At 40.2% G+C, this 26,000-nt stretch overlaps 1 protein-coding gene across 1 annotated transcript in view; it reads left to right on the forward strand.

Annotated features, from left to right (window-relative positions):
• The window catches only part of LOC117484451 (aminopeptidase Ey-like), a 101,297-nt gene that overhangs the window by 59,634 nt on the left and 15,663 nt on the right, over positions 1 to 26,000 (forward strand). Inside the window, exons 14-21 of the mRNA XM_034132924.1 lie at positions 13,994 to 14,073; positions 14,216 to 14,346; positions 14,719 to 14,774; positions 19,016 to 19,163; positions 22,212 to 22,303; positions 22,416 to 22,526; positions 22,600 to 22,767; positions 24,106 to 24,246. Of these exons, the coding sequence (XP_033988815.1) occupies positions 13,994 to 14,073; positions 14,216 to 14,346; positions 14,719 to 14,774; positions 19,016 to 19,163; positions 22,212 to 22,303; positions 22,416 to 22,526; positions 22,600 to 22,767; positions 24,106 to 24,246 (927 nt within the window). The remainder of the gene's footprint in view (positions 1 to 13,993; positions 14,074 to 14,215; positions 14,347 to 14,718; positions 14,775 to 19,015; positions 19,164 to 22,211; positions 22,304 to 22,415; positions 22,527 to 22,599; positions 22,768 to 24,105; positions 24,247 to 26,000) is intronic.

Consider the following 26,000-nt stretch of genomic DNA (forward strand, 5'->3'; position numbering starts at 1 on the left):
TTTCTGACATTATTCGTGTAACACAACTTTTAAATCTGATTCTTACTTTTAGAGATATTAAACATTGTTCAGACCTTGTTAAAGAGGTTTTCTTCAGATTTTAACATTAACTAGAGTGCGTGATGTCACAGCTAGAGTGGAGGAAATCTTGAAATTTGCCTTCATATTTTTTTTTAAAACTGCCATAATTCCCAAACCCTACATTCCTGAGACATCATTTTTAATGACAAACGTGGGAAACATCTTGTAGCTTGAAAAATGACAAATAATTAAGCAAAACATAATTAAACAAAATGCCTCTTGAGGGCATGAAGTGACAAAAACTTTCAACATGCCTCCATTAAAGCCCATTGTAATTTCAGGCTGATATTTCCTCACGGTAGCAGCCGCACACCTTTAGTTAAACTGCCAAAAAGGCCACATTATTAACCCGAAAGTATTAAACCTCATTCCAACTTTAAAGGGCCCATGTCATGCTTTTCCGGTTATTACCCGTCCCCTTGTGTGTTATGAAGGTTTTTATGCATGTAAAGGGTGTGCAGAGTCAAAACCCTCAAAGTACACCCTGTAGCGAGTAAAACTCTAACACAGAAAATATCTCCCCAAAACGCCTCGTTGGAGATACGTCACTGCCCATTTGAGTCTTCCATTTAGTTCCGGGTACGGCATGATGTCATGCCGTACCCGGAACGAAATGGACCAATCCGGAAGAGCTATGGCCACACCCAGCGGCGCTGGCCGCACCCTCTGCCAGCCTAACATTTACTGTTGGAAGCTCTGGTTCAGTTCACAATCGATCCAGTCATGCCAATGCCAAGGACCTGTTTCCTGAAATGTGAGGAGAAATCTGAGCTGTTTGTCCTACCGACGGAAGAACCACGACGAAGTCAGTGGTTGAAATTTCTGTTTAACACTGTTCCTTCAGAGGTTCGAAGAACGTTACTGTGTACGCGGCATTTCACAGACGAAAGCTTCCAAAACATTGCCCAGTTGAGGCCGGATATGCACAGCATTTGAAACTGAAGGACGATGCTATTCCTAGTTTGTTTGGACCGTTTGGAGCAGGGGAAGATTCAGGTACACAACCTGTAAGTTTGCATTGTTATTTGTGTATTTATCAAACAAGGTATCTACCACGACTGTTTAAATGTGTAAACGTGTGTCGGACTGCTAGCGTTTCCATATATCAACTCTAATATCAGCAGACATACATGTATCTCATAGCAGGAGAATGTCTGCATTCACACACAAAATACTCGTAGACAGTATACTCCGGGTGATTTACCGTACGGTCAGTCGCGAAACGTAATTACATTATAGCTGGCGTTCCTAGCGTGTATGCTACCGAGCTAAACAACGGAGCTAGACATGAGTTTGCTCGGGAAAACATTGTTGTTATGCCAGCTACAATGAATGTAGCAGACTACCCGTATAAGATTGCAATTGTAAACATGTTCTTGATAGCCTAATATGCGCTACAGGGTGTACTTTGAGGGTTTTGACTCTGCACACCCTTTACATGCATAAAAACCTTCATAACACACAAGGGGACGGGTAATAACCGGAAAAGCATGACATGGGCCCTTTAAATATGAATCTATTGTTCATAGTATAGTATAGTATAGTATAGTATAGTATAGTATAGTAGCCTATAGCATATTACACTGAACAACTAGCAAACGTAGGTTAGCATTGTAATCCAGCTGGCAAGCTGACGAACATAAAACGACTACGTTTCAATAATATTTTGTGGTTGGCACTTCATTTCGTTAGGAATGTCTCCCAAACAAGGTATCTACCACGACTGTTTAAATGTGTAAACGTGTGTCGGACTGCTAAGCCATTGACACAGTGCTAACTGTGCTAACTAAGTTGTTAGCGTTTCCATATATCAGGGTTGCCAACTCTCACGCATCTGGCGTGTGACACACGCTTTCACTCTCAATCTCACGCTCTCACGCTGCCCAAACTATTCTCACGCCAAAAACAAGAATACCGAAGACTAGAAACGGTTTTGAAAACTTTTGTCACGTAGTGATCGTCTTCTCAATAGAACATCTTTGATAATGTCTTCTGGCCAATCAGAATCACGATAACGGCGTGGTGTTGTTGCAGGAATTCCCGACGGAGAATACTTTTGCTGTAGTACATCTCTATATACATCGATACAACATTACGTGTTGATAGAAATCAACACGTAATGAAATAAGACCCCACGGTTTGATGATTGATAGGTGTGTGGGCTGTCTTTCATTTTGACACACAGAACAATGGGGGCTATCCACCCTTATCCACAATGTAAAGTAATTCACACAGCCTCTTCCCTCTTCTCTCTGTGAGGAGCAGCAGGTTCAGCTTTCAGAACAAAGTAACAAAAAACTAAAATGGCATTCATTTTTTTAAATATGTCGTGTAGTAATAGATTTATTTATTTTTCTTCTCAAGAGAGTACCAGAATGTGTATTTTATGTTAGTATTTAAAAAAATCTCCTGGGGGAGAATCCCCCAGACCCCCCTGCAGGGGTTGGGTTTTCAGCATGTCAACTCTTTCACTTGTGGGGAAATTGCAGGATTGGCTCCAGGTCGTCCTTTTTATTTACTACAAGACAAATGTGCCTTTTATTTCATACAGTTCAATTTGGATTGAGACAGGGAAATCATCTAAACCTCACGCGTGGCGTTTCACTGTCAGGGGGAGCGTGTATGTAATTACATTGCAAATACTGACTTGAGCCCCACCACTGTATGGGTTAGCCCTACCATAGATTACGCAACAAAAATACTCTGGAGCCGCAACTGCCGACCCGTATTGCGCATGCGCAGATCTAAGATCCAGTAGAAATTATAAAAAAGTAAAAGTCTGCTGCTTATTGTTCTACTAGGCCAAAATAGAGTCAAAGAGTATATGAGAGTGAGAGTGTGTTAATTAATATATTTGGCAGTTTGGAGTAAGTCTGTAGATTTGTTTGTGTGTGTGTTTCATGTATAGGCCTCTCACGATAATTAATTTTGTTGGATACATTTTCCCGGAAATTATTGCGATAAACGATAATATTGTCGGCACCGTTGTATGACCATATTAAACCACTGACATAATGATAATATATAATAATAATTCAAGTACATCCTTTCACACTGCTAGTCACATCCTCATGTAAATGGCAATTTATCGAGGTCAGAAAAGTTATCGAGTTCATTTTTATTTATCGTACGATAAGTCAATTAATTGCTTATCGCGACAGGCACACAATAAAACAGTGGAAAGAAACATGTTTGACTTTCATTAGTGAATGAAACTGTGTGCCCTTTAGGTCTGTGTCCATTATTGTGTATTTGTATATATTGTATATATATCCTATATATATGCTAAGGTCCCGCTGCTGACACGATAGCAGTCATTTCGTGCGCATATGTGTAATTAAACCGAATTAAACCCATGATATCAAAATCTCACTCCAGCCAGGTACCCAAAGTTGGCAACCCTGATATATCAACTCTAATATCAGCAGATGGCCTTACATACATGTATCTCATAGCAGGAGAATGTCTGCATTCACACACGAAATACTCATAGACAGTATACTCCGGGTGATTTACCGTACGGTCAGTACATTATAGTTGGCGTTCCTGGCGTGTATGCTACCAAGCTACCGTTCATAGCGTGTATGCTACATAGCTAAACAACTAGGCTACCTAGAGCTAGACATGCTGGGGAAAACATTGTTTTCATGCCAGCTACAATGAATGACCGAACGTAGCAGACTACCCGTATAAGATTGCAATTGTAAACATGTTCTTGCTAGCCTAGACCAGCGCCATATAGAGAGATCTATCTATATGGCGCTGGCCTAGACTAGCTGTTGTTCATAGTAGATTGGCATATTACACTGAACAACTAGCAAACGTAGGTTAGCATATTAGCTGGCAAGCTAACTGTGTTGATTAGATAGATAGATTAGATAGATACACACTCCTACCACAACTACTACTAACGAATCTAAAACAACTAAGTTTCTCTAATATTTTGTGATTTGCATTTGATTTCGTCCAGCCAGATCAGGAAACTCCTGGCGTATTTGGCGGACAACACACACACGGGATGACCCACTCTGATGCCTCGTCCTAAAAAGCCCCGGCAGCCGCTTACAAAGCTGCGATAGGCAAGATGCTGAAAACGCCTATAAGGGGAGGAATGGATGATATACAGTGTATATATGTATATTTACGCATGTTCATTTGGTACATTTCTAAAAATAAAGTTTGATGGAAATACTTAGTAGGCCTATCCTTTCTTCCCTGAATGATTTGCTCCTATAACATATCATTCATATATAGCAAACCATGATTTGATTTCTCATCAAACAGTAGTAGTTTATTACAGGTAAACATAACTTACTCTTCTATAACAACAGTTGTAGGTACAGTTCGGTTAGTTAGCGTATAAAATATACGGCTGTACCGAGGCCATTATAAGACTGTTGTTCCGCTGAGAGCGAGCCGAGAAAAGCACTGTTAGACATGGGCGGAGCCTCTCTGGTGGTTGACTAATCAGAACAGAGTGGCCGAGCTGACCAATCGGAGCACACTAGGCTCACAGGGAGGGGGGGGGCAAGAGCTCCAACGAGCCGTTTAGTGGAGAGAGTGAATACTGCTGAATACACATACTTTACAGAGATGCTGTATGCGAAACCAATGTGAGTTTGGAAAATTGCACAGTATAAATCTATTTTAGTATACCTCAACAATGGAATTATGATCAGTGGAAATGGCCATGACATGGGACCTTTAAAATGTTACACATCTTTCTGACATTATTCGTGTAACGCAACTTTTAAATCTGATTCTTACTTTTAGAGATATTAAACATTGTTCAGACCTTGGTACATAAGATTTTCAACTACATAATTACTCTGTAGCTATGTCAGATTGACAATAAAGAACCTTGAACCTTGGTACAGAGGCCTTCTTCAGATTTTAACATTAACTAGAGTGCGTGATGTCACAGATAGAGTGTAGGAAATCTTGAAATTTGCCTTCATATTTTTTACTGCCATAATTCCCAAACCCTACATTCCTGAGACATAATTTTTCATGACAAACGTAGGAAAACATCTCGTAGCTTGAAAAATGACAAATAATTAAGCAAAAAATAATTAAACAAAATGCCTCTTGAGGCCATGAAAAGACACAAACTTTCAACATGTCTCCATTAAAGCCCATTGTAATTTCAGGCTGATATTTCCTCACGGTAGCAGCCGCACACCTTTAGTTAAACTGCCACAAAGGCCACATTATTAACCCGAAAGTATTAAACCTCATTCCAACTTTAAAGGGCCCATGTCATGCTTTTCCGGTTATTACCCGTCCCCTTGTGTGTTATGAAGGTTTTTATGCATGTAAAGGGTGTGCAGAGTCAAAACCCTCAAAGTACACCCTGTAGCGAGTAAAACTCTAACACAGAAAATATCTCCCCAAAACGCCTCGTTGGAGATACGTCACTGCCCATTTGAGTCTTCCATTTAGTTCCGGGTACGGCATGATGTCATGCCGTACCCGGAACGAAATGGACCAATCCGGAAGAGCTATGGCCACACCCAGCGGCGCTGGCCGCACCCTCTGCCAGCCTAACATTTACTGTTGGAAGCTCTGGTTCAGTTCACAATCGATCCAGTCATGCCAATGCCAAGGACCTGTTTCCTGAAATGTGAGGAGAAATCTGAGCTGTTTGTCCTACCGACGGAAGAACCACGACGAAGTCAGTGGTTGAAATTTCTGTTTAACACTGTTCCTTCAGAGGTTCGAAGAACGTTACTGTGTACGCGGCATTTCACAGACGAAAGCTTCCAAAACATTGCCCAGTTGAGGCCGGATATGCACAGCATTTGAAACTGAAGGACGATGCTATTCCTAGTTTGTTTGGACCGTTTGGAGCAGGGGAAGATTCGGGTACACAACCTGTAAGTTTGCATTGTTATTTGTGTATTTATCAAACAAGGTATCTACCACGACTGTTTAAATGTGTAAACGTGTGTCGGACTGCTAGCGTTTCCATATATCAACAGACATACATGTATCTCATAGCAGGAGAATGTCTGCATTCACACACAAAATACTCGTAGACAGTATACTCCGGGTGATTTACCGTACGGTCAGTCGCGAAACGTAATTACATTATAGCTGGCGTTCCTAGCGTGTATGCTACCGAGCTAAACAACGGAGCTAGACATGAGTTTGCTCGGGAAAACATTGTTGTTATGCCAGCTACAATGAATGTAGCAGACTACCCGTATAAGATTGCAATTGTAAACATGTTCTTGATAGCCTAATATGCGCTACAGGGTGTACTTTGAGGGTTTTGACTCTGCACACCCTTTACATGCATAAAAACCTTCATAACACACAAGGGGACGGGTAATAACCGGAAAAGCATGACATGGGCCCTTTAAATATGAATCTATTGTTCATAGTATAGTATAGTATAGTATAGTATAGTATAGTATAGTAGCCTATAGCATATTACACTGAACAACTAGCAAACGTAGGTTAGCATTTAATCCAGCTGGCAAGCTGACGAACATAAAACGACTACGTTTCAATAATATTTTGTGGTTGGCACTTCATTTCGTTAGGAATGTCTCCCAAACAAGGTATCTACCACGACTGTTTAAATGTGTAAACGTGTGTCGGACTGCTAAGCCATTGACACAGTGCTAACTGTGCTAACTAAGTTGTTAGCGTTTCCATATATCAGGGTTGCCAACTCTCACGCATCTGGCGTGTGACACACGCTTTCACTCTCAATCTCACGCTCTCACGCTGCCCAAACTATTCTCACGCCAAAAACAAGAATACCGAAGACTAGAAACGGTTTTGAAAACTTTTGTCACGTAGTGATCGTCTTCTCAATAGAACATCTTTGATAATGTCTTCTGGTCAATCAGAATCACGATAACGGCGTGGTGTTGTTGCAGGAATTCCCGACGGAGAATACTTTTGCTGTAGTACATCTCTATATACATCGATACAACATTACGTGTTGATAGAAATCAACACGTAATGAAATAAGACCCCACGGTTTGATGATTGATAGGTGTGTGGGCTGTCTTTCATTTTGACACACAGAACAATGGGGGCTATCCACCCTTATCCACAATGTAAAGTAATTCACACAGCCTCTTCCCTCTTCTCTCTGTGAGGAGCAGCAGGTTCAGCTTTCAGAACAAAGTAACAAAAAACTAAAATGGCATTCATTTTTTTAAATATGTCGTGTAGTAATAGATTTATTTATTTTTCTTCTCAAGAGAGTACCAGAATGTGTATTTTATGTTAGTATTTAAAAAAATCTCCTGGGGGAGAATCCCCCAGACCCCCCTGCAGGGGTTGGGTTTTCAGCATGTCAACTCTTTCACTTGTGGGGAAATTGCAGGATTGGCTCCAGGTCGTCCTTTTTATTTACTACAAGACAAATGTGCCTTTTTATTTCATACAGTTCAATTTGGATTGAGACAGGGAAATCATCTAAACCTCACGCGTGGCGTTTCACTGTCAGGGGGAGCGTGTATGTAATTACATTGCAAATACTGACTTGAGCCCCACCACTGTATGGGTTAGCCCTACCATAGATTACGCAACAAAAATACTCTGGAGCCGCAACTGCCGACCCGTATTGCGCATGCGCAGATCTAAGATCCAGTAGAAATTATAAAAAAGTAAAAGTCTGCTGCTTATTGTTCTACTAGGCCAAAATAGAGTCAAAGAGTATATGAGAGTGAGAGTGTGTTAATTAATATATTTGGCAGTTTGGAGTAAGTCTGTAGATTTGTTTGTGTGTGTGTTTCATGTATAGGCCTCTCACGATAATTAATTTTGTTGGATACATTTTCCCGGAAATTATTGCGATAAACGATAATATTGTCGGCACCGTTGTATGACCATATTAAACCACTGACATAATGATAATATATAATAATAATTCAAGTACATCCTTTCAAACTGCTAGTCACATCCTCATGTAAATGGCAATTTATCGAGGTCAGAAAAGTTATCGAGTTCATTTTTATTTATCGTACGATAAGTCAATTAATTGCTTATCGCGACAGGCACACAATAAAACAGTGGAAAGAAACATGTTTGACTTTCATTAGTGAATGAAACTGTGTGCCCTTTATAGTCTGTGTCCATTATTGTGTATTTGTATATATTGTATATATATCCTATATATATGCTAAGGTCCCGCTGCTGACACGATAGCAGTCATTTCGTGCGCATATGTGTAATTAAACCGAATTAAACCCATGATATCAAAATCTCACTCCAGCCAGGTACCCAAAGTTGGCAACCCTGATATATCAACTCTAATATCAGCAGATGGCCTTACATACATGTATCTCATAGCAGGAGAATGTCTGCATTCACACACGAAATACTCATAGACAGTATACTCCGGGTGATTTACCGTACGGTCAGTACATTATAGTTGGCGTTCCTGGCGTGTATGCTACCAAGCTACCGTTCATAGCGTGTATGCTACATAGCTAAACAACTAGGCTACCTAGAGCTAGACATGCTAGGGAAAACATTGTTTTCATGCCAGCTACAATGAATGACCGAACGTAGCAGACTACCCGTATAAGATTGCAATTGTAAACATGTTCTTGCTAGCCTAGACCAGCGCCATATAGAGAGATCTATCTATATGGCGCTGGCCTAGACTAGCTGTTGTTCATAGTAGATTGGCATATTACACTGAACAACTAGCAAACGTAGGTTAGCATATTAGCTGGCAAGCTAACTGTGTTGATTAGATAGATAGATTAGATAGATACACACTCCTACCACAACTACTACTAACGAATCTAAAACAACTAAGTTTCTCTAATATTTTGTGATTTGCATTTGATTTCGTCCAGCCAGATCAGGAAACTCCTGGCGTATTTGGCGGACAACACACACACGGGATGACCCACTCTGATGCCTCGTCCTAAAAAGCCCCGGCAGCCGCTTACAAAGCTGCGATAGGCAAGATGCTGAAAACGCCTATAAGGGGAGGAATGGATGATATACAGTGTATATATGTATATTTACGCATGTTCATTTGGTACATTTCTAAAAATAAAGTTTGATGGAAATACTTAGTAGGCCTATCCTTTCTTCCCTGAATGATTTGCTCCTATAACATATCATTCATATATAGCAAACCATGATTTGATTTCTCATCAAACAGTAGTAGTTTATTACAGGTAAACATAACTTACTCTTCTATAACAACAGTTGTAGGTACAGTTCGGTTAGTTAGCGTATAAAATATACGGCTGTACCGAGGCCATTATAAGACTGTTGTTCCGCTGAGAGCGAGCCGAGAAAAGCACTGTTAGACATGGGCGGAGCCTCTCTGGTGGTTGACTAATCAGAACAGAGTGGCCGAGCTGACCAATCGGAGCACACTAGGCTCACAGGGAGGGGGGGGGCAAGAGCTCCAACGAGCCGTTTAGTGGAGAGAGTGAATACTGCTGAATACACATAGTTTACAGAGATGCTGTATGTGAAACCAATGTGAGTTTGGAAAATTGCACAGTATAAATCTATTTTAGTATACCTCAACAATGGAATTATGATCAGTGGAAATGGCCATGACATGGGACCTTTAAAATGTTACACATCTTTCTGACATTATTATGTGTAACGCAACTTTTAAATCTGATTCTTACTTTTAGAGATATTAAACATTGTTCAGACCTTGGTACATAAGATTTTCAACTACATAATTACTCTGTAGCTATGTCAGATTGACAATAAAGAACCTTGAACCTTGGTACAGAGGCCTTCTTCAGATTTTAACATTAACTAGAGTGCGTGATGTCACAGATAGAGTGTAGGAAATCTTGAAATTTGCCTTCATATTTTTTACTGCCATAATTCCCAAACCCTACATTCCTGAGACATAATTTTTCATGACAAACGTAGGAAAACATCTCGTAGCTTGAAAAATGACAAATAATTAAGCAAAAAATAATTAAACAAAATGCCTCTTGAGGCCATGAAAAGACACAAACTTTCAACATGTCTCCATTAAAGCCCATTGTAATTTCAGGCTGATATTTCCTCACAGCAGCAGCCGCACAACTTTACTTAATCTGCCACATAGGCCACATTATTGACCCGAAAGTACACAAAAAGCACACTTCAGATACTCAAGGTCCTTGAGATGCTTCACGCTTTGAAATTTTACTGATATCTGTTACGGTTCTTCAACAAAACGTTCACATGTAACAGGTTTATCTCTCATTCAGAACAATGCAAACGCTCTCCTCTCACTGATTACTGCACGTTGACACGTCGTTAGCTCAAATATAAACACCTGTGTCAGTAAACACGATGATGTCATAACTCCAACTGACATGCTCAGAGCAGCAGACTTCAGATAATGGTTAATGGTCCTGCCCTCAACAGCTCTACGTCAATTATGGGGTGTCATCATATGCCGTTTCCATGGAAGATCAAGAGAAGAGAGAGAGGGTGATAAGTGAGAGGGTGATCAAGAGAAAAGAGAGAGGGCGATCAAGAGAAGAGAGAGAGGGTGATCAAGAGAAGAGAGATGGCGAGCAAGAGAACAGAGAGAGAAGAGAGAGAGGGTGATCAAGAGAAGAGAGAGAAGAGAAGAGAGAGAGTCAAACTAAAGTGGAGACATGGCAGAAACCCTACAGTGAAGTGAAGTGTTCTCCTGTGAGAGGGCGATCAAGAGAAGAGAGAGAGGGTGATCAAAAGGAGAGAGAGAGGGCGATCAAGAGAAGAGAAAGAGGGTGATCAAGAGAAAAGAGAGAGGGCGATCAAGAGAAGAGAGAGAGGGCGATCAAGAGAAGAGAGAGAGGAGGATAGAAGAGTGAGAGGGCGATCAAGAGAAGAGAGAGAGGGCGATCAAGAGGAGAGAGAGAGGGCAATCAAGAGAAGAGAGAGAGGGCGATCAAGAGAAGAAAGAGAGGGTGATAGAAGAGTGAGAGGGTGATCAAGAGAAGAGAGAGGGCGATCAAGAGAAGAAAAAGAGGGCGATCAAGAGAAGAGAAAGAGAAGAGAGAGAGGGCGATCAAGAGAAGAGAGACAAGAGAAGAGAGAGAGTCAAACTAAAGTGGAGACATGGCAGACACCCTACAGTGAAGTGTTCTCCTGTGAGAGGGCGATCAAGAGAAGAGAGAGAGGGCGATCAAGAGGAGAGAGAGAGGGCGATCAAGAGAATAGAAAGAGGGCGATCAAGAGGAGAGACAGAGGGCGATCAAGAGAAGAGAGAGAGGGCGATCAAGAGAAAAGAGAGAGGGTGATAGAAGAGTGAGAGGGTGATCTAGAGAAGAGAGAGAGGGCGATCAAGAGAAGAGAGAGAGGGCGATAAAGAGAAGAGAGAGGGCGATCAAGAGGAGAGAGAGAGGGCAATCAAGAGAATAGAAAGAGGGCGATCAAGAGGAGAGACAGAGGGCGATCAAGAGAAGAGAGAGAGGGCGATCAAGAGAAAAGAGAGAGGGTGATAGAAGAGTGAGAGGGTGATCAAGAGAAGAGAGAGAGGGCGATCTAGAGAAGAGAGAGAGGGCGATCAAGAGGAGAGAGAGAGGGCGATCAAGAGAATAGAAAGAGGGCGATCAAGAGGAGAGACAGAGGGCGATCAAGAGAAGAGAGAGAGGGTGATAGAAGAGTGAGAGGGTGATCAAGAGAAGAGAGAGAGGGCGATCTAGAGAAGAGAGAGAGGGCGATCAAGAGAAGAGAGAGAGGGCGATAAAGAGAAGAGAGAGGGCGATCAAGAGGAGAGAGAGAGGGCAATCAAGAGAATAGAAAGAGGGCGATCAAGAGGAGAGACAGAGGGCGATCAAGAGAAGAGAGAGAGGGCGATCAAGAGAAAAGAGAGAGGGTGATAGAAGAGTGAGAGGGTGATCAAGAGAAGAGGGAGAGGGCGATCTAGAGAAGAGAGAGAGGGCGATCAAGAGAAGAGAGAGAGGGCGATAAAGAGAAGAGAGAGGGCGATCAAGAGAAGAGAGAGAGGGCGAGCAAGAGAAGAGAGAGAGAAGAGAGAGAGAAGAGAGAGGGCGATCAAGAGAAAAGAGAGAGGGTGATAGAAGAGTGAGAGGGTGATCAAGAGAAGAGAGAGAGGGCGATCTAGAGAAGAGAGAGAGGGCAATCAAGAGAAGAGAGAGAGGGCGATAAAGAGAAGAGAGAGGGCGATCAAGAGAAGAGAGAGAGGGCGAGCAAGAGAAGAGAGAGAGGGCGATAGAAGATTGAGAGGGTGATCAAGAGAAGAGAGAGGGCGATCAAGAGAAGAGAGAGAGTAATGTAACCTCCTAATGTAATGTAAGTGCTCAAACTTCACATGTGTGCTCACAGTCCAGCCGTGAAGACATCTACGGGACAGTTTTGAGATTTCTTCAAATGCCGTTGCCATGGCAACACAATGCTCACCATGAAACACGGTTTTCTCATAACTTCAGTGAAAATGCTTCAAACGGCCCAAAACTTCACAGGTTTGGTAACGATGCAGCCATCAACGCATCTAAGCGTATAATGGGATGTCATCAAATGCCGTTGGCATGGCGACAGATCATTTACCATCAAGTTAGTTCAAAAGTTTGCAGTTCAAATATTCTGCTGCTTTTCCAAGCCTTTTTACTTTCTTTTCTTCTCTCATCACACATTCAAGCCCCCAGTGTTCATGTATTATTTCAATCTAAATTCTTCACTTTCTTCTTACACATTACATTTCAGCATAGCAATTCAGCGTCAGCTTTTCAGCATAAAGCATTCCCACTAGCAATTTCTTCAGGAATTGCATTCTCTAGTTATTTTCTAATGTTCAACTGCCGGCTGGAATAAGCCCCCGATGTTATTAGATCCTGGCAATGCCCCTGGAAAAGGTTATTTTAAATCGGGTAGAAAACAAGACTGGCCAATCAAGGAGCCAGCTACTCAGATTTAAGAAATAATGTATCATAAGGATATACAAACTTTACTTAAAAACAAAAATCAGAGCTTACATATTATGAACATATAAATTACGTACTAAATAGTACTATTTAAAATACTTAAAATACAGTTACAACCACTTAAACCAGGGGTGGGGAACCTTTTTCCTCTCAAGGGCCATTTCAATTGTTTCAATATCCTTTTGCGGTCTAGATTTCTTCAATTTTTTATTTTTTGCGTGTGTTTATAAATTACCTCGAGGGCCGTACCAAATGGTCTCGCGGTCCGTATATGGGCCGGAGGCCGGAGGTTCCCCACCCCTGACTTAAACAGTCAAAACAATTTAAAAGCTAAAAAGGCTTAAAGTCTCTACTTCAAAACTAAAAGTCTTGCAGGGAGTCCAAAGGCACTCCTCTGCTTCTGCTGTCCCTCCGGTCTGTGCTGTCCCTCCAGTCTGTGCTGTCTCTGCTGTCCCTCCGGTCTGTGCTGTCCCTCCGGTCTGTGCTGTCCCTCCAGTCTGTGCTGTCTCTGCTGTCCCTCCGGTCTGTGCTGTCCCTCCGGTCTCTGCTGTCCCTCCAGTCTGTGCTGTCCCTGCTGTCCCTCCAGTCTGTGCTGTCTCTGTCAGTTTTTATAGGCAGAGCGTTCAGTGCAATTTGGCTCCAGGTGCTTCTTATTGTGGCAACTCAGTGTCAATCAGCATGCGGCGGAAGTAAAGGGGTTAAAATCAGTCCAAACATGTCATAATAAAGGCATGCAGCAGGAAGTAAAACCACATTTCAGAATAAAAACACACAATAAAAATCTGATTAAAATGTATAAAACACATAAATAAAAACCGTCCAATATAAACAATTTAAAATACATCGCCATGTGACAAAAACCCAAACCAGCATGGGCCTCTTTAAGTGACTCAAACCCACATATTCTTAAACCAGAATGCATAGATGTTAGAAAAAAACAGCTGGTTTGATACATGTTCTTCTCTTAGCTTACTTTTTAATCCTCCACCCTCACTTGCCTCAATCATAAATACATTGTGATATTGTGCTTCCCCTAGCTATGAGTGGCTTATTCCTGTCAGGTGGATGAAGAGAAGTGAAGTCCAGACAGATATCTGGTGGCTGAAGGAAAAACATGGTGTGTAATAATATGCTAAAAACACATAATGCTGATAACAGTCCTAATTCTGTAAATTATTGGACAGCGTACGTTGTTAATGTTTTTAAATTACTATTGTATTAAAGCTATTAAATGTTGACTTTTTCCCCTTTCTTCTCAGCGGTAAACTTTGAAATGACGAGAGACGGTTCGTGGCTCCTTGCCAACATCAATGTAACTGGATATTACCGGGTAAACTACGACCGTGGAAACTGGGAGAGCCTCCTGGCCCAGCTGCACTCAGAGCACCAGGTACACCAGCAGCAGGTTACTCTCTCATATGCAGCTCCTTGGTTGGTCAGATTCTTTGGTTAATTTCTTTTTCAACATCCTCCGAGGGCCTCTGCTTAAAAATACTAAAATCACAGCCCATTCATTTGGCCTTTCTTTCATGCTGTGCAAAGAAAAAGCAACCTCTAAATCCAGATATCTTACCATGACTCGCGCATGCATTCACGTGCACGGTTGTGGCATGACCACCAAAACAGAAAAATATGGACACAAGATGTGTGTAAATGTATTTAGTATCCTATCCATGTGAACCGATTTAATCCCCACCCCTGTTTTAGAGGATCTGCTGAATCTATGGCCATTGATTCGTCTTTCATATTCTGTTTTCTGCAGGTTATACCTGTGATTAACAGGGCCCAGCTTGTGGATGATGCTTTCAATTTGGCAAGGTATGTCAATTCAGCTGCTTGGAGTTTTCAAACACTGTTTAATGCTTGGTCATAAGTGCAGTGGTGTAAGTACTTACTGGTACTCAAGTAAAAGTAAAAATGGGTGTAGAAATACTCTGTTACAAGTAAAAGTCCTGCATTTAAAACTCACTTTAGTAAAAGTACAAAAGTATTGGCATCAACAAATACTTACTATGCATAATGTCTTATTATAGAATATTATATATTAAATTACTGGAGAATAATGATTGCTGCAAAATATGTTTATCACAGCTGGTAAAGGTGGAGCTACTTCTAATGTAACTGTATATACTGCTGCTGGATATCTTAATCTATAATTACAGTATAAATCGTATTGTATTTATTAGTTTATTTATATTTAGTTTTATTTTATAATCTGAATATGTAAAGTAACTAGTAACAATTTGTTATTCAAATGTAGTGTTGTAAAAAGTACAATAATGGCTTCCAAATTGTAGTGGAGTACAAGTATAAAGTAGCATAAAATAAAAGGTACACGTACCCCAAAATCATACTTAAGTTCTTCATCTTTGATTTTATCCTTAATTGTATTAATCTGTGTGAATCTGTGCTGTCCTGTTTTTCACTCTCACCCTGTTGCTGTTAAACTACTGAATTTTCCCACGGGATTAATAAAGGTCCATCTTATCTTATCTTATCTTAAGTATAATATTTGGGTAAATGTATTTCACTATCACACCACTGCATAAATGGTTCCCTTCCAGCAGACAAAGAAGAACTGACCAATCAGGTGTTTCCAAAAAATAATAAGAACAACTATAAATAATAGCCGCGTTCACACCGGAGTACTTTCACCGTACTTTTCGCGTTTTAGTTCCGTGAGTACCCCTTATGTCGCGTTCACACCAAAAATCGTACTTAATCTCGGGTACTTTTACCCCCATTTTTAGAGCCAGCTCAGAGAGCGTACTTTTCTGTGGGTGAAAAGTGCTCCAAAAGTTCCCCAGTGCTGATTGGCTGGGCGAATTGCAAACCACGCCCGTACAACTCTGAAAATGTTGTGTGGAGACGCCATTGTTTTTCCTCGCTACAAAAACACAACGCTCCGTGCGTTGCGTTTGTTTTTGAAAGCAGTTATGGCAAGCATCAAGAAATGATGAGGAGGTGTCGGCGCTTCTGGAGATCTACGCAGAGGATGCGACCCAGGGAATGCACTGAAGCCAGTTCAGTAGCTTTCACTCGACCTGGGAATGTGCACAGCCCCACGGCACACCGGCTAAAAATAAAGAAACTCGGGCAGGACTACAAACGGCGGATTCAGTGGCCAACGATGACGACCACGACGAAGGTAAAATCAACTACATGCACTGGGGTTTTAATCTGCACAATAATGGTCTCAGATGTACTTTTATTTGCTCAGTAGATCAAGCTAGCCATGCTAGCCATAATAGGCTAACACCGGCCCCGAGCACACAGTACACACACACTGTAACTTTGTCTTGAAAGAACGTTACGCATCGAACTGATGTTCACAATCATGTTTATTTCATAATATTCATCATATTTTATGTTTAACTTGCCTCAACAACATTAAACAAAGTTCAAGCATACATGAAGCACTCTTCAAAAAGGAACAATCCTCCGTGTTTGAACCTCTTAAATCGCTGCATAGCCGATTTATTTGGACTGGATTATCCCAGAGAGGCCAAACATTCTTTATAACACAGTTTCAGATTTGTGAAACCTTAATTCTATTTGTGAAAATAAAAAAAAAGGGAGATTTCAGTGCTTTTTTTACATGTAGACCACATTAGACCAGGTCCTGATCTAAAACCACTATACCTAGACTCATCAAATCTGGACTGGATTATCCCAGAGAGTCAAAAGATTCTTTATAACACAGTTTCAGATTTGTGAAACCTTAATTCTATTTGTGAAAATACAAAAAAACACATTCCTAGTATGTTGTAAAACTACATGGCGACTAAACTTGTATATTGTATATTGCTTATTTTCCCCTCTTAGGAAAGCGGACACGGGATGCGAATTTCTTTGACACCGCCCAGGCGTTGGAGGACCAGCGTGCCGTGGTGAATGAGTCGCTGCGTGGAGATCAGATGGTGCTGTTCACCAAGGCCCAGGAAACGGAGGACAAGATGCTCACCTCGATGGAGCGCCAGGCAGAAGTGTTCAAGCAGCAGATGGAGCGCCAGCAGCACCAGGATGAAGTGTGGGCGCTGCGCCATGAGGAAGCGTCGGCGCAGCGGCAGGATGAGCGACAAACTGCATTTAATAACAGTTTATTTGGTATAGTTTTTGTAAATACTGACACACGACACACAACGTTGCACTAAGGTGTGCATGCTGCTGGGAATATCCCTACACCTGGGACAGTTTATTTTATATTGTTATTACTGTTATGACTTTATTTTATATATAATGTTTACTGACATGTACAACTGACACTTTATTTACATTTAAAATTGTTCTATTTAATGTTATGTCTTGAGAGTGCAATAAAGAAAACCGACATGGCGATTAAGCTTATTTCTCCTGACACTTTATCTTTTGTGACCTGTGTAGCATCCTATACATCACATGTAAGTGATTATTCTGATACCATCATGTTTCATCGGTTATAAACTGGCAAAGCTTTATTTGTCATTTATTTATCATCAATGTTGCAACCTTGTGGGGGAATGGCAGGGGCACATACACAAATATGATAATTTATATCATTTTAAATATTATTTGACCTAAACTTTTAATTCCCCCCCATTTCACACAACACAACATGGAGTCCACTATGGGCCAAAACTAACATGTATGTTTGCATAGTGTTTATGGCAGACGGATGCAGTGGGTCTCAGGAAGATATATAATAAAGGTGGGTTTGCTGCTGAGACTCCCTACACCTGGGAGTTTATTTTATATTGTTATTACTGTTATTATATAGTACAACTGACACTTTATTTTATATTGACAATGTTTACTGACATGTACAACTGACACTTTAGTTACATTTAAAATATTTCTATTTAATGTTATGTCTTGAGAGTGCAATAAAGAAAACCGACATGGCGATTAAACAGATCCTGTATCAGTTTTTCTTCTTCTCTTGTTTTGTAGCGGGTTGCAAACAACTTTAAGGTGCTTACCGCCACCTACTGTACTTGTAATCTTCCCTCAGGGAAAAGTACTCCGGTGTGAACGCGATCTGTACTAAGTACCCTGGGGTTAAAAGCGCCAGGGCTCTTAGTGCCGGAACTAAGTACAGGAAAGTACTTGGTGTGAACGCGGCTAATGACTTATAAGAGGAATACCAACAATAACAACAACAAATATATGAATTACTACAATAATAACAGCCCTAAAACTATGTCTAATAATAATATTACCACAACATGGGAACAAGCACAGCCAAAGCGTCCAGACATCAGTGTTTAATATTGAAACCTGCAGGACAAGAAAGCTTAAAAAAACCTTTTAGTTCCTTGATTTGGTCAGACAGACAGACAAGACAGACAGACAGACAGACAAGACAGACAGACAGACCGACAGACCGACAGACAGACAGACAGACAGACAGACAGACCGACAGACAGACAGACAGACAGACAGACAGACCGACAGACCGACAGACAGACAGACAGACAGACAGACAGACAGACAGACAGACAGACAGACAGACAGACAGACCGACAGACCGACAGACAGACAGACAGACAGACAGACAGACAGATGTGGTAGCATTCTGGATCCACCGTAGGGTCTTAAGGAACATATTGGGACAGCCTCACGATAAGGCATTACAATAAAATATTATACATAATATATCAGCTATTGTTGTAATCACCAACATGAAATTCATGTCCCAATGCTTGCAATTGATTATAACATGACACTGGCCGGCCAGACATTTCTGTAATAAGTCGGAAATATAGAACCATCCAAAGACTGCACACTAAAAAAGGAACTGGACCATAGTTAAATTTTTTTTTTTAACATTTATATTTTATTAAACATTTTCAAAAGACAAAAACACACGGACAAGGACATGGCTCACATACATTACAAGTAGGACAGGACATAACATGAAGGGTGGGGGGTAGGGGGATTACAGTGTCAGTTACATTTGATGTATGCATATGGCGTTGTATTTATACATACCATAGTTCAATTTGATACGCACCAAGACCACATATTTTTGTGGCAGTATACCAACTGAAATGTGTGGATGCTATTTCTTCTCCCTGCAGGGCTCGGATTGTGTCCAACACTCTGGCTCTGAACACTACTCTCTATCTATCTGTGGAAACACAATACATGCCCTGGCAGTCTGCTCTGGATAATCTGGACTATTACTACCTAATGCTTGACCGCACTGAAGTCTATCCGCACATGCAGGTATACTACACTTTGTGCATGTCATTGACAAAGGTGTTTCAATGTTTCTATTGCTGGATTAAAGTACATCAAAGCAACTATTGACACTTTTAAATAGCTCAAATCGGCAGCCATGAGGAGGAAAAGCAAGTTCTATAAATGAACCAGCATTAAATGTCTTTGTACAGTGGTGTAAAGTAACCGAGTAGATTTACTCAAGTACTGTTCTTAAGTCATTTTCAGGTACTTTACTTGAGTATTTCAATTTTTTTCTTCTACCCCCAACTACAATTCAGAGGTAAATGCTGTACTTTTCCTCCACTACATGTATTTAATACCTTTAGTTACTTCACAGATGTGGATGAATGATGTGAAATATAATCAAGTGTTAAATCAGACTTTAGTTCCACCTGGAGTAAATCCACAAGCTACCCTGCAGTATACAAAGTCATTCAAACTAGCTGCACCTTTACCAGCTTTGATAACACTTTAATGATCAATCATTATAAAACATATCATATATATTATTCTGAAATGAACCAATCTGCTCAAGGACTACTTTTACTTCTGCTACTTTAAGGATATATCGATGCTTATGTTGAGAACAATGACAAAAAGTCACACGATAGCGTATAATATGTTCTGGCTTTATTCACAATCTTTAAATATATGTCTATCCCTCAAAATAACATATTTCTTTATGTTTCTCAGGCACATTAGTTTAACCTGTTAAGCCCGAGAGACCCCGGTACCGGGGCACTGCCGCAACATCTTGCAGGAAAAAGTGTCTGAGGGCATGTTCATTTAATAAACTATGAATGTTTTATATCCATGTAACGGGAAGAAACTCATCTAACCGTTCTTTTTTTTTTTTTTTTTTTTTTAAAACCCCACAATGCTAACGCTGAGCCTCTGAATTAGCAACGAGCGAAAAATGCTAACAGATTACTGCACCGAAAATCACTCACAAAACCTTATTATTTATCTTTTCTCCACATCCATGACATCGTTTCACATCGTGAGGTGACAGAATCGAAGGGTACCCTCATTATCACTCAATTATACGAAATCGCGACGTTATAAACAAAAACAGACATCAAAACATGTGGCGCTAGGTAGCTAAAAATGCTAACATGGTTACCTTGTCTCTGTAGTCTGCTCCAAATTGGTCTTCAATGGCATTAAAACGATAAAAACGCTGCTGAAGTTAATCCATAGGTTAATCCAATGTGTCTGTGTCCCTTTGAAATGATTTCTGATAATCCATGAGCAATGAAACTGCTTTTCCGTTTCTAGATGTCAGAGCGAGAGATAGCTTCACTCTAATGCAAAATTACATGCGCAAAGCCCCCACCTTTTTGTTTTACAACGAGTGTGTGTGGGGGAATCCCCCTTCGATTCTATTGGCTCTAACGGTCAGAAAGAGGTGTCAACCATCAAAATCGACCAAGGGGGGCCAGAGATATGGAAAAAAAAAAACATTTCCACCCAAATCACCTCAGAGGTGGAGTTATTTTGGCTAAACCTCTCTAAAAAGGTCAAATGTCACTTGTTTTGCATCAATCTTGACACAGGGTACTTATTATATGTTGTACTTTGGATTCCTAAAGCTTTTAGTCTACCTTACCATCATCCAAGGGTAGTTTTCACTATAAGTAAAAAAGAAATGTTGGACGGACACTATAATTTACAGTTTTTTACTATGTAAAATCTGAATTTTCTTTAAAATAAAAAACATCTATACTGTTCTGACTTTTCTACATCCAACTCACAGGTTTATCATTACTTTGAGAAAAAAGATTATTAATTTAACCCTTTTAGAAGGGAAGATATGGTCATTTGTTCTGGGAATGTCATTTTCGGGTTAAACACATTAATTAAATGCCATATAGCACATATCAAATTAACTAAAACAATCAATCTAGATAGAAATAGAAATACAGGTGTAATATTTATTTATTTTGTACACAATAATACCACTACGATAACTACATTATCTGTATATTCTGCATAATACCTTACATGTTACTAAACATGCTCTGAATGAGCTATTCACAACCTGATTAATTACTCATTCAAGTTAATCACATGTTAAAATATAACAAACACATTCCTTATATAACTACACAGAATAACAAGAACACAATAACTGATCCTAATAACGTATCAAACATTTACAATTAGCCTTAGCTAGGTGCTTAGTTAACCACAGTAGCATTTTGCATGAATATAACACACTACTAGCATGGCTAGGCCACTTCTGTAATGAATTCATGTGGTAATGAAACCTACGGACTTGAATGAGCCGGGCGGTGTGTCGCATTTGTTTAAAAAAGGTAGCGACAAAAGCAGTCAATACCACGCATTTTAAACTACACCTAAAACACAACCACCCCATTACGTTTTCCCAGCTGGTAGCAGACACGGCAGCTGGAGATGGAGAGCCCCCACCTTCCCAACAGTTTACAATCAAAGATGCATTTGCCCGACAATGCAAACATGTTGGTGTTCCTTGCTCGAAAACTTTGAAAAACAGATTTGGATATGGCCTGTTGAGGCATCTGGGTCTTTGTATGGACAGTGGACTGTACACTTGACTGTTCTTTTAAGGGGGTCTTTTTTTGCTTGTGAGACAATGTGTGCTCATATTTATTTATATATATATATATAGATAGATATAGATAGATAGAGCTCTATTTTCCAGCCTGAGTCTATTTCATTTATTGTTTTGGTTGTGTGTGATTTAATTAATTTATTATAATTTAATTAATTTGTTTTATTTATTATATATCATTTATATATTTTAATATTATTTCACATTTCATTTTGCAATGATGAATGTTCAATAAAAAGTTCTGTTTGAAAGGATGTACTTGAATTATTATTATATATTATCATTATGTCAGTGGTCTAAAATGGTCTTACAACAGTGCCGATAATATTCTCGTTTATCGCAATAATTTCCAGGAAAATGTATCGTCCAACAAAATTAATTATTGTGACAGGCCTAGTACTACTTCTAATTAAGTACATGATATTCTCCCACCTCTGTCTTTGTAACACTTCAAGGCGTACTTAAAGGATCTTGTGACTCCACTCTTCCTATACTTCAAAAACATGACATCAGACTTGAACTGTGTTCCTGATGGACACACTGACCAGTGAGCATAAAAACCTGGATAAAATAAAAAAATATACAAATTTAAGTATGTACAATATTGTCCAAAAAATGTGACAGCTTAACCATGTTACCATGTTTGTCCCTACCTGTAGGTATAACCAGGTGAATGCCATCCGCACGGCCTGTAAGACGGGAGTGACAGAGTGCCGGACCCTGACCACTGCATGGTTCAAACAATGGATGGAAGCCCCTCAACACAATTTGTTGGTCTATATTATATATAATTTGATAACTTTTTTAAGTTAATCATTTAAGTAACACAAACTGTCTTATCAGGATCCATCCCAACCTGCGCTCAGTGGTGTACTGCAGTGCCATGGAGGCAGGAGAGGAGGCAGAGTGGGAGTTTGGCTGGTCTCAGTTCAGGAACGCTTCTGTAGCCAGCGAGGCCAGCAAACTCTTGTCTGCTCTGGCCTGCACCAGCAATGTTAGCCTGCTGAAAAGGTGTGTATCCATCCAACTTTTCCACAGATGAAGAGAGTAACGAAGTGATTTATAGTGAAGTTCCACGATCTCTCTTAGCTTCTTTTAGTAAAATGTATAAACAAAATAGGGAAAAGAAAAAGTGAAAAGATTAAAGCAAAGGACATGTTGTCTCCCCTTTGCAGCACATACCACAACAACAGCAAACAATTTATATACATACATATTAAACAGAGGGAAGAAAAAGTACAACTGAGGGTCTCAGACATTTAAAGACCCCTCGTGTTGCGTTGCCAGTTGCAGGCAGGTGAGAAGAGATTAATGGGTAGGTTCTTGTTTGGATACAAGCACTTCCTGACAAAAGAATAATAACATTGATTTAAGACAAAGGATAAGTGTTAATCGAGGACTGTACTTCCCCTCTTCATTTACTTTTTTCAAAGGTCCCCTATTATACTTTTTTTCAACAACATATTATAGGTCTCAGATATATACAAACATGTCTCTAAAGTGTTTGGCTGAAACACCAAACAGATAATTGTAGCATCCCATAATCCCCTCAGTTTCAGCCCTGTTTCAAAAGTGCTGATTCTCTGTCTGTAGCTTTAAATGCTAATGAGCTGCTGCTGGCCTCGCCCCTCTGCGAAGTGATTGGTTCAAAAACATAATGGTGCCCTAGGAAGAGATTCAGGTGATAAGGTGGGCAGGGGATACCTTGGTTGGTTATTGGCTAATGGTTACACAAGCCAAAAAAACTGATCAGCTCATTTTCATACAGGTTTTTAAATAGGTGGATCAGGAGAAAAACAGAGAGAACATATTTTTTCCTGACACTATCTGAATCTCTTAACACGCTGGGGACATATATTCATGTAAAGAAGATTTGAAAACGTGAATTTTGCATACCTCAGAGAAACAATAGGGAGAAAACAGAGAAAAGCTTTGGGAGTTTAGGTGCCTACTACAACAGTTTACCATTGCAAGCTTTGCGGGTAGTCACTTCACCACCAAGCTTCTGGCCCCCACCTATTTACATGTATGAGTGAATGTCACTTTGTGGTGTGACTGTCGAAGCTCAAACTCAAAACAAGATTAGTAATGAGAGCGAGCAGAGAGCAGCACACTACTGCTTACTTTTTTTAGTGCAAAAAATGAAAGAAAGGAACGCCATGTCGAAAGTTATCTAAAATACCATTGTTGTTCTTAAAATACCTTTTATTGACTATACATGATTTTTCTATGAAATGTTTTAAAGAAAATAACCAGACAGCCAGTCTTTCAACCTTTTAATGCTCTTGATTAGATGAGAATGTGCCAGTCGAAAGAGGTTTGTTTAAAATTCAACTATTTTGTTTTTAGGTATTTGTCTTATACCTTGAACTCAACTATGATCCGTAAGCAGGATGCTACCTCGGTCATCACATCCGTGGCCAGCAACAGTGTGGGACAGTTTCTGGCATGGGACTTTGTCAGGGAACAGTGGGAATACATGTTCACACAGTGAGTAGCACACTCATATACGTTCATCTGTATGTGACAAAAAACAGAGAGATAACATACTAAACCGACCAAACTGTCCATGGAGTCTTCAGGCGGGTAACAATTTAGCTTTGAGTCAAAGTGAGTCTGACATTATATACGGGGAAATCACTCCTTTTGTCAGTTTTGTGATTTTAGAAACATTAACTATATTCCCAGGTAAACTTGACAAAGTTACTTTGTTATTTACAAAATTCAATGATGAATTCAAAAGTAGTTTATTTCGATTGTATTGCTATAGGAACAAAAGTGCAATAACATTTGGGTTGTGAACACTTTAAACAATAAGTTGCTTTTTAATAGCATTATTCCCTTTACACAGTAGCAGTTGTTGGAGTAGAATACCTCTGCTACGCGCCGTTCGTTGGATGAGGCTGGATCTCTATTAAATTAAGAAAGGAATTGAAAACACCGGAATCAAAGTTATAACAAATTATCTGAGTTTACTTCTAGTAGGAAACCAAACACATATACAAGTTATACAGAGTACTCCGGGTACTCCGGGCTTTTAGATTTGTGATGCGATTCGGATAAATGCATCGGGATCAAACCAACTCATCAAACCAAAAAGAAATTGGACTTCAGGTCTGTGATGCGATTCGGACACAGATATCGGGATCAAACCAACTCACCAAACCCAAAAGCAATTTTACACACACAAACATCAGTATTTCTATCTGTCTTTGGGGCGGAGATTTGTCGATTCTTCCTTCCCACTTTTCTCCCAAGCGAATTAGAGAGCCCCTGGGGAGGAGCTGTTTAAACTGACCACCTCCCCCAAGTGCCCTGATTGGCTGGATTCGCTTCTGGCCGGGTTCAATAGTTCTCACCAGGACTTGAAATTCCAAAGTCCCCTAAGGTCAAAAGTCAATTCTTATCTCCGTCCCGATCTCCCCTCCCTACCTTTTCCAGGGGAGTTATCTCATAAACTTTTCTTTTTCAAACAATTAAACCTTTAGTGCCCCCATAAAAAGAGACCCAAATCTACCTTAAAAAACAACATCTGGTGTGTTGAGGTGAAAGGGACAGGGTGTGTATATGACCCAGGAGTGTGATTACTTAAAACAGTTCAAACATGTTCACTAAAATACAATTCAAAATAATACATCTTTACTTCAATACAGTTTAGAATCATATCTTCTTACTTCACAGTTCAAATATTTTCCCCACTTCCAGGCATTTACCGACCGCAGTGCTGCTCGTCCACCGGAGTTTAGTCTACCGTTTACTCACGGCAGAGTTTAGTCTCCCGTTAACTCACGGCAGCTGAAAAGTATTCACTGTCTGACTGTCACACAAGCAGCAGATAAATATCCCCCATCCCCATAAGTGAATGTGTTTAAGTATGAATTGACGCTGTTTGGCATCACAGCGCTGTTATGAAAGTTTCTGTGGTAAGACGTTTTCTACAGGCATATTTTAACGGCATATTTTTCATTATGATTCTACCTGTGATAGTCGGACATGGCAACCTGTGTAGCCCATGTATTGATTCTATCCGATAGCTGCTATAATACAAAACAACAGGAACACGTCTGCCTGCTCTTCATAGTGATCAATAACAGCGAACGGATGGTCAAAGTAAGGTCAAAATAAACAGAATCACACTAAGCCTGGTTAGTGTTGCCTGACTTTATAAAATGTGTTAAAGTGTGTGTAAACCTAAGAACCAGTTTTCGGTGCTTAGAGCCCCACTGCAGTGGAAACAGGAAGAA

The sequence above is a fragment of the Trematomus bernacchii genome, unplaced genomic scaffold, assembly GCF_902827165.1.
Source record: "Trematomus bernacchii unplaced genomic scaffold, fTreBer1.1, whole genome shotgun sequence".
Lineage (NCBI taxonomy): Eukaryota > Metazoa > Chordata > Actinopteri > Perciformes > Nototheniidae > Trematomus > Trematomus bernacchii.